Source organism: Cyprinodon variegatus, unplaced genomic scaffold (assembly GCF_000732505.1).
Source record: "Cyprinodon variegatus isolate N-32 unplaced genomic scaffold, C_variegatus-1.0 Scaffold2084, whole genome shotgun sequence".
Classification (NCBI taxonomy): Eukaryota; Metazoa; Chordata; class Actinopteri; order Cyprinodontiformes; family Cyprinodontidae; genus Cyprinodon; species Cyprinodon variegatus.
In genome coordinates, this window is record NW_015152537.1 from 33918 (window position 1) to 44224 (window position 10307).

General features: G+C 41.4%; 1 protein-coding gene across 1 annotated transcript in view; it reads right to left on the bottom strand.

Moving 5' to 3' along the window:
• Positions 1-10307, bottom strand: part of LOC107105130 (opioid-binding protein/cell adhesion molecule homolog) — a 24297-nt gene that overhangs the window by 7146 nt on the left and 6844 nt on the right. The window contains exons 2-3 of the mRNA XM_015405250.1: positions 6803-6940; positions 1196-1316 (exon numbers count right to left, since the gene is read on the bottom strand). Coding sequence (XP_015260736.1) covers positions 1196-1316; positions 6803-6940 — 259 coding nt within the window. The remainder of the gene's footprint in view (positions 1-1195; positions 1317-6802; positions 6941-10307) is intronic.

Below are 10307 nucleotides of genomic sequence, written 5' to 3' on the forward strand. Positions count from 1 at the left end.
GATAGAAAACTTTGTATCAATTTGATTGTATGATCTGGTTGATCTGTAAAGTGCCTTGAGATGACGTGTTGTGAATTTGGCGCTATATAAATAAACTGAATTGAATTGAATTGAATTGAATTAATCTCAAAGGGAAAGTAAATACTACAGTAACACATACTCATAGTCAAATCTTACTTAACTACAAGTAAAAGTTACTCAGTCAACCTTAAAAACTGTCATGATTGCAGGCCCCGTAAGGAATCCAGGAATCTGCCCTTTGAGGTCCGTCATGACTGCAGAGGAAGCAGGTGAATAAGATGAATGATAATTGGAGAGCGGGGAGGGAACGGCAGGTGAATGAGGTGATTGATCAGAGAAGCTGAGATCATGACAGAGAGCCAACAGTTCAACATCTGGGCTGCAGTGATGAATGTTCACACTGACATGTCCTGGATGACACCATCTGTTGATCACTAACACTGCCAACCCCCCTCCATTAGGTTTCCCAGTCATAATGCTGCATTGCTGATAGTCTGGCTGGGTCCTTGCTGGGGCTTAAAGTTCTTCTAACTTGTTTTCTAAAGATCTCACATTGCCCATGATGATTGATGGATGAGATGGCTTGAATTTCTTGTTCCTCCCTCATCTCCTCACTCCTGCTCTGAATCCATCTCCTTCTCCTCTCAGCAGGTACTTATGGAAGTAGTAAATGTATTATGTCAGGTTTAGAGTTGTTAATTAGCCCCTCCCAGGGATAAAAAGATCCACTTGCTTGGGTTGCTGTGGTTACGCATTATAAAGGGTATCAAAAAAATGAAAAAAAGAAATCCTTCCAGTTTCCCAACAACTGACAAACAGTGAACAAAAGAATACCAGAATAAAGTTAGCAGAGCTACTTAAGCAGCACCCTTCTAGAATTTATATGTTTGAGTGATAAAATGTATGTCTGTTAGAGAATGTAAATATTTAAAATTAAAGTGTTTTATATGGGATTTACAGCTCCTCATGTTTAACAGCTTCTAAGCTTTTCAGAAAGTCCTTTTCCGGTCTCTATCTCCTATTCATCTTAATCAAAAGCATGAAAACGTGAAGGACCACCACTGGTAAATAAATAAACAATAGAGTTTAGGTGCAGTATTCTACCAAAAGTCAAACTGTGAGTCATTCATATAGATGCAGAGCAGAAGAACAGCAGAACAGGGAGGATCCTTGCCTGCGGTCTTCTTTGTACCACTCAAATTCTGCCCTGGGAACAGCCGAGGCTTCACACTGCAGAACTCCTCTCTGTCCAACTGGAGTTCCTGTACTCCTCGCCTTTGAAATGAAGGGAGGGTCTGAAAATGAAAAGAACAAAACAGAAACAGCAGCATTTATCTAACCTGATCAACAGAATATTCACATCATGACAACGCTTCTATCTTAATAATCCATTCAGGTCACTTTTAAAGTATTATCACCACCATGACTGTTGGAAAGTAAAGCAACATTTTCAGCACCATGTGGTCATCGTCCTTCACTTAATGTGGGACCAGCAGTCTCAGCAGAGACCCCCAGGCTTCCCTCCCCCCAGAGTCCTCCTGGGGAAGCCTGAGGCGCTGTCCCTCCATAGCGTCCTGGGTTGGACAGCGATTGGGTCCAGATTTAATGACCGTAGATAAGGGCAGGAATGAAGACCAACCAGTAAAAGAGTTCTACTTTTCACTGCATACGACGGAGAGCAGAGAGCAAAACTTAAAAAAAAAAACCCTGAATAAAAAAGTTTTAAAGATAATGTTTTTTTTTGTTTTGCTTTGTTTTTTATGTTGTTGTTTTTTGTTTTTTAAACTGAAGAAAGTTTTGAAGTGTTTTTTTTTGTTTGAATTATTTTGCCACCAACGTGTCGCAGTGGGCGGGTGCTTCTCTTTTGGTCAGACCTCTTTGATTGACAGCTGTCTACACCAACCACAACGTCTTGCACACAAATTTTTTCATTCAAAGAAAAATACAAAAAACATTCTCTTCTAAAAACAAAAATTCAGGTGAGTATTTTTTTGCATTTGAACAGTTTTTTCTTCGATTGAAACAGTCAAATGTCCTCCCCATGTTAGGATGAGGTATGTAAGGTCCAGACACAAAAAGATTACTACGATAAAAGAGAACATTTTCAATAACATAAAAAAAGATTTACATTTTTGAAGTCTCCAATATTTTATCTGCACTCAAAAACTATTTTCTGTGATTGAAAACTTTTTTTTTTTTTTTTTTAAGCAACTTCTTTTTGAATGATAAGACACTGATGTCCAAACCGTTATATGGTCAAATAAAAAAAAACAATATTACTTAAACTAAAACATGACTTTAAACAAATAAAAATTGACTTATATCAAAGAAAATATTTCCAATCAAACAAAATAAGACTTCAAATGTAGTTTTTTGAGTCAACTATATTTCTTTCTTTATTTCTTTGATTGAAAAGTTTTTTTTTATTGAAGTGAAGGTCTTTTTGAAAATATATTTTTTGACTCAAGTAAGTTTTTATTGAATTGTAAAGAAACAAATCTACCCTCATATAGTAAGAACAAAACCAAACATGGTACTTAGAGATAAGACTAACTTTCTCTGTTTTTTAAGCCATCAACATTTTTTCTCACAATGATAATTTGAACTAACAATGTTTCTGGAGAATTAGATGATGTCTGCTGAGTTTATTTCTTACAGATTTTAATTCTGGATTTTAATTGTATTTCTTTAAGTCAGACTGGTCAATATATAAAACAAAAAAATGTATATTCTGACTTGTTTAGTCTGTTAGTTTGAGCAGAAGTTTAGGATTTGATGGCACTAGTCATCATATCTTGGTATTCAGGTATCTCGCCCTGAAGCAGCCTTTGCAGAGACGGTGCCAGTTGCACACTCAGTTCAATCTGAAAAACTCACACAGAGATAAAAGACATTTAGGAGAATTTTATTGATACCATTACTTAGTCTTTGGTGCTCAGACCTCGGCAGGAAACATAGCGCTTAATTTTGATAGATATGCATGAACTGGAATAAAGAACAGGGCTGTTTCCCCCCCAGGCCTGAAACTGGTGGTGCAGTGGAGATAGATGAAGTTGGTCAGTCTGTAGACTGCTGGTTAGAGAGACGGTTTGCTGAGCTCTCTGGGGAGATCCAGTGGACTGCGTGAGCTGATACTAGAGCTTCACTCAGGGATCTGGAAGATGGAAGTCCAGTTGGATAACACAGGATGAGAGAACCTGTCCATGATGAGCAAGCATGAAGTGACAGTGGAGAGGAAAACTCCCAGTTGGTAAGAAACCTCTGGCAGAACCAGGCTCAGCATGGTGGTCTTCTGCCGGACTGGTTAAGATGAGACAGGGAACGCAGTAAGAGTCCGGGAGGAATGACGCTCTGATGAAGCTTTAGCTACGATGGTGGAGGAGGGATGGAGGGGGGAGGAAATGGTTTCATCTGAATGATGTCAGACAGCGGAACCACCACCTGCACACAGGAGCAGACAGTGCACATCGGAGGCCTTTTGAGATGAGCTTTGGATGCCGATTGGCTTGCATGGGGGTTTGGTTCAAAGATGATTGGCTGTGTCGCAGGTGGATGTAGGAAAGCGACGAGTTTCTTCATTCGCAGTGAAGATGGAAGGTGGCATAAAATGCCCGGCGCGATGCTGGGGCCATAAAAACCCACAATGATAGGCACCATGAGGCGGCCACTGCGAAGATGGAAGGCGCCATGAGCCGTCCGCTGCGATGCTAGAAGTCAGCATAAAATTCCCACTGCAATGCTGGTGCAATAAACACCCACAATGGAACGCGCCATGAAACGCCCGGCGTGAAGATGGAAGGCGCCATGAGGTGCCTGCTGCGAAGAGCGAAGGCGCCCACCACAAAGATGGAAGGTGCCCGCCAAGAAGATGGAAGCGCCATGAGGCGCCCGGCGCGATGACGGAAGGCGCCATGAGGCGCCCGGCGCGATGATGGAAGGCGCCATGAGGCGCCCGGCGCGATGACGGAGGGCACCATCAATATTAAATATTAAGTTTAAATGATTAATTAAAGTCAGTGGCAATAGGAACAACTACTTTCCACTAAACTTCGGTTTCTAAATTCAGGCTTCCTTACATTAAGCATGAGTTGAAACGGAAACAGACTGAAAGAAACGCAGGTATGATGTGATGAGCGTGGGATATTTTTAATAGAGCAAAGAAGTGAAGGTACGAATGAGGAAACACTGGAGGCTTGAAGCGATACGTCCCAACGGAAGAGAATCGGTGTCAGAGAGCTGAACGCAGAGCGAGCCGATGTGGCTGCCGATGGCTGAAACACAGAAATGTTTGGAGACGGGGAAACAGGGCGTGGCAGAGCCGCCGATCTCTGCAGCATTGTGTGGATCAACAGGTGTGTCAGAGGATCCGAGCAGCAGCCGGAGCAGAGGATCCAAAGTCACTTCGAGTTAAATTGGTGTCATCTGATAGAAGTCAGAGCGCATCCGCCGCCTGCACACAGGAGCGAAGGAGTGCGATCGGAGGCCTTTTAAGATGAACTTTGGATGCCGATTGGCTTTCGTGGAGGCGTGGTTCAAAGCTGATTGGCTGTGTCGCAGGTTGATGTAGGAGAGCAACGAGTTTCTTCAGTTGAACTTCAGCCTGGGCTCCATTTCACTAATTGGTGCAAAACTCAGCCTGAGAATGTTCCAGAACCAGATTAGATAGACAGGCTCTGTTGTGGCCTCCTTGAATATTTAGTGCACCTTCATGTGTGCTGGCACAGGTAGGTTTGTTTTTGGAAGGTTTTACACAGAAGGTGCAGATCTATAGAATGAGAGAACATTTCTATCCAGCATGAACTAAAACTGTTTTTCTGCCATTTAACTCATGCTTTGAAAAAGATAATTTCTCCTTACAGATTTCTTCAAGATTAGTTTTTTTCAGCTCATAGAAATATTTTAAATATCCAGAAACCTACTAAAAATGCAATTTTCATTTCTATTCAGGGGAAGTGTTATACATTGGATGGTAAAACATGTTAGAGGAAGTATAATGGTCTTTGATTGCTTCTCTGTTCAGGAACTGAACATCAAACCATGAATTTTATTGTCTAGCATTAAACCCTGCATAAAGGAATGTTATCTAGACACAAACATCCTTGAATTATACATTTGGGCAATGATTGAATGCACTCATAGAGGAACCTCAGTGATTTGAACATCTTTTAAAAAAAGAAGGATTTTGAGACGAAGTCAAAATAATTCCCATTTTCACCGCCTTTTGCTGGATAGTTTATATATCAGTCAAGCAAATAACCAATAATCCAGCACATAACCATGACCTCATGTTTAACTGTTTTGCTGAAATGAATCTCTGCAGCTTTCTTGAGGAAGTGAATGTGTTGGAGTAGTGGGGAACTAGAACATCCTGTTCTTCTGTGGTGCAGAACATACTGCTCACTAACAAAAGGGACAAGCGAGAAGGAAACATCTGTTGGTAACAGATAAGGCCCCCTGGCGTGTCACACTCTGCCTTCACTGATACACTGAGGTAGTGCTCTTCCCTAATTGGGTGTGGGTCTACCAGAGGTAGTCAACTCCAGACCTCAAAGGCTGGATTACTGCAGCTTTAAGATGAGTCTGCTTTAACCAACCAAATGACTGCAGTTCATCAAAAGCCCGGTAAACAGCCATGGATGGAAATCCAGTGTGCTGAAGCAGGCAGTACGACGGCCCTCCAGCACTGAAGTTAACTAACACTGGTCTGCAGGATAAAAACCAGTGAACCGAAGGTTTGGGTTCTTTTTTTGGACTGTTAGACTGTGTGCATGTTTTTTTCTATCCATAAGATGGTCATGATTTTGCCGCTGAAGGTTGGCTCGATTGATAATTCACCTGTCTAACTCTGCCCTGTTCCTCATCACTGCTCATCTGGTCCACCTGCTCCTGCATCTATTTAAACTCCTTGGTCCCAGCCATCAGTGCCAGGTTATTCTTTAGCCTTTGGTGTTGAGAGTTCTCCAGCATTTCTAATAGTGATTTCTGTTTGCCTGATCCTGATCTGTTTCTGTATTTGGACCTTTGAGCCTCTCTGCCCCTGTCTGATCTGTTTGCCTGACCCGTCTTTGGAGTCTTGTTTGATTCTTCTGTAGACTGAAGCAGTATCTGCCTCTGGACTTCACCCTCTGGATTATCCTGCCTTCCTCCATCATCTGCTCGGATCTGATCTCCTGTCAGCTCGACAGACTTCTAGGCTTCAGCGTCTGGAACACTCTGGCGGTGTCCGCTGTGTCTTGTCATCGGCCGACACACCGGCTGCATCTTACCTCCTTCACTGGGCAGGGATTGAACTGCTAAACCAGGTTAGTGACTCACACGTTCATGATAATCCTCAGATTATCGTAATAACTAACCTGTGTTTCTCTCCAATAAACTTTTCTGCCTCAGGCGCTCTACCCGCTGCAGCCGCTGCAGATGCGTTTCAGTCATGGTTTGAATAAACGCTTTTTAAGTAACCCACTTTCTGTCTTGCCTGAATTCTGGCTCCTACTTTCTGAGCCATTACAGAGATCTGTGGCACAGCTTCCTCTGCCTTAGTAGATTAAGATGGTAAAGTCAAGATTAGTAGAGGATCAACTGCAGGACTGGTTCAGAGTTCAAGTCAACTATGGGTGGAAACCTTTATACAGTTAGGGAAACGTTTGAAAATTGGTGAAGTAGAGCAAGGTGACGTTGGCCCTGTGGCTAAAGGGCCATAGGATGAAGTGGTAACGGAGATTAATGACATTTAAAAGGCCATTGAGGCAAACTGTGACCATGAATGTGAGAGTGTGGTGCTTACAGTTGACCGTGACCTGGACCCTCCTTATGTCGGAGCTGGAGATGTCGTTAGAGGCAATGCACTCGTATGTTCCCGACTGCTCCTTGGTGATAGAGATCAGCTCCAAATGTTCCCCCTCTGTCACAAATTTATGGCCACCTGTGGAAAGTTAACATCAAATTGGTGCCTTTAGTTTTACAGTAAAAGTCATTCTTGCAATGGAGATTAAATGAATCTGATTGTTTTAACAAAGGTGTAGCCAGTGACTAATAACTTCTACCTTTCAATGTCACATAACCATGAAACAACATAGCAGGCAACTGTTATTGGACGAGACTGAGCTTCAGTTCAGACAAACTTGTAAAGAGGCTGTAGGCAGAAAAGATCACAATAGTTCCCACCCCACCTCACCCAGGTTCGTCAGCTGGTGCCTTCGCTCTCATTCTCACTCCTCACACCCAGAATAATGCCAAATAAAGTCATTGGATGTTCAACCTACATGTAATATTTTCTGATTCTTTAAAAACATGAGTCCTTGCTGAACCTTCTTGGTTGGGGCCGAACCCTGAGGTCTCCCACTGCTACCTGGAAAATAAAGCTCCTTTAAAGTCAGACTCAGTGAACTCAGAATTTACCTTTTTCTTTGCTTTTCAGAAACCGTTTATTAGCTGCATCATCACAGCGTGTTAATAGCGCTGGTTTCCTCATTTCCTTACTTTACAGCCGTATTCCAAACTCTGAAAATAATCGGCTTCTTCAGAGTTCTTCACACAAAACCGCATTGGGTCAGTGCTGAAAAGTTAGATTTTCTTTTGATTATTGAATTAAAATTTATTAAAATAAAACAAAAAAATCTGAAAATTGGGTAATTTATGCTAAATTCTAATAAATAAGATTTGTTATTTTCTAAGATTATTACAATTTGGAATAAGAGTAAAACATAAGTGATTGAAAACTTTCCAGTTGGACTAAAGTTACCAGCCAACTTACATTACATTAGTTTTGTCCATCTTAACTGAGGAGGTTAGAAGTCGGAATAATGATAATATAATTCAGATTACAGCAGTGCAGAACAAATAAATGTTCCGTGAGTTTTTTCTACCATCCTAGAACGACATTTATTGCAATGAATGTTCTTCCCTACTGAGGGAGAACTTCTCTCCACCAGAAACCCTGCAGCTCTACAACACGTCTCTTAAAGTGTGTAACTGAGCATGTTTTATGCACCATAGAGAAAACAGATATGAGCTTTAATCTAGATTAACAGAAGTGTCAATCAAGCAACATTTTCAATATTACCATAACCTGGAGACGTTACAGCAGCCGGCTGGGGATTTATGGCAAAGGCTGCGGACAAGAGCTAATCAGCTTCCTGCAGGAACCAGGGGATCCGCTGGCAGTTAATTGGACATGTTCATCATGGATAACTAGATTAGGAAGAAGGAATGCTGCTGAGATCATCTCTGGAAACATCCAAACTTCATGCCCATTTACACTAATCTCATTTACTCTTTTCATTTATTTGATTTTTGCTAACTGAATTCAGATGCTATCTTTTATTTTTTTAATATAACACTGTTTGCTATAAAACTGCCTAAAAAGTTTTTTAAAATTATAATTCAAGTTTCCTTATTGTGGTTTTTAATCTCGATGAGTCTGCTGGGTTGTTTCCCAGTCAGTGGGTTCGTTCCCATTTACTGCGCCTCCTGCGTTCAGAGATGAGTGGATAGATGTGATATAGGAGCATCTCAGCGTTCAGGTCCAGCTGACCACAGCTGGACCGTTTATCCCACAGAGACACTGGATCATTACAGAACCACAAATACGAAGAGACTTCCAAAGTAATGACCTGAAATATGGAGAGAATAAATATTAGGATATAAATGTCCATCTGACTTAGCCTGCAGAATAAAGAAAGGAGTGAGTCAGTGTGATCACATCGTACCGCTGACAGAGAAATAGAAAAATAATCACAACAGCTATAAACAGCAGCAGCATGGATGGTCTGCTGCCCTTCCTATATCATTAGTACAACATCAGCATCCATATAGCGTGACTGGATGACTAATAGAAGACCTATTAGGCTACCAGGCAGCAGCCGACGCAAATGTGCAACTAAAAGCTCTTCATGCAAGACCTCGGCAATATAAAGCATTAGCTTAAGTGAGTCTGGTGCTCGGACCATGCTCAGAAAACTGAGGAATGAGTCCAAGCTGCAGGAGAGAGCAGAGGACTGGATGATGAAAAGGATGGGATTGATTCTACAGAAAGAAATAAGTAATAATCATCAGAGTTCGGAAAGATTTTCCTCCCTGAAGATAAACTTTAATGTTAAAACGAGTCTGAAAAGTTGCTGCTTTCTCTGTATTTAATCTGTTTATCTCAGCATGCAGGTTTCACTGTACAGGATGGTGAACATGAAGCAATGTTTCTCCTAATTAGCTGCTCCTGTTTAAACAATATTTAGTATCTATCCATAAATAAGAGTGAAATCAGTGTTTTTGACAGACGCCTGGTACCTCGGCTGTAAAACACGGTTTGACTGTTGATATGACGCCTTGTATTCGCCCTGACAGAAGCCGGCGGTTATTTTCAGAGCTTCATGCTTTCTAACATCGCAGAGCCCTGCGGTCGTTCTCTAAGCAGAACTTTATACTCAGCAGATGGTCCTGGAAGCAGGTCATGGTCCATTTGAGTCCCAGCCACTCTAGCTAGCCCACAGAGCATGGCGTCTCCCTGAGGACTGCTTTCCTGCTGACACCATTCAGGCCTTTTCTCTTTGCCTTCACCTTGCTGTCACATTCCACCAATACCTCTTAGCCTGAGGCACCAGCGTGAGCACTGAAGGACACGCTGAAGTTTGCTAGGATCTGTCATTCTGATTTCTTTTCTTGTCTTTGACCTTCTTAGACCACCATCAGCTTTCTTTTACTCTTTCGCCTGGGAGCTGCTAACACTGCTTTATTATTATTTTCCCCCAATGTTTACATCTGATCACTGCTGCACTTTAAGAAAAGGAAATGTCATGAAAGCTGTATAAAATGAACTCTTGTTTTGTACGCACTCTGTGTATACGACATGACAATGAAAGTTGTCTAAGTCACTGAGGACAACTAAGACATTTTCTTTTACGATTAGATTAGGCACCGATGTTTATGGAAATCCTTGATAATAGCATTTTTCTTTAAATTTAGAAACATTTCCTTAGATATGAAAATATATAGTTGTTGTTTTTTTCTTCTATAGCCAGAAACATTCCTGCCTTGCAGTAGTTAGTATGATGGTGATAGATTTAAAGTTTTGATAGAAAATGGAAGAGCTGGACTGATCATTCAGATAAAGAAGATTCTTAGAGTTCAGGCATTTTAAAATGGGATTGTTTTGAAGTGGTTTCCGTCTAACCTGCAGCTGTTAGAAGTTACAGGGAATTTGAGAGCAAAGAGCTAACCTTAATTTATGCCTGACGCATTAGCGTTAGCTAGACCTTTAGAGCATATTGCAGATGTCTACAATATGCTCTAAAGGT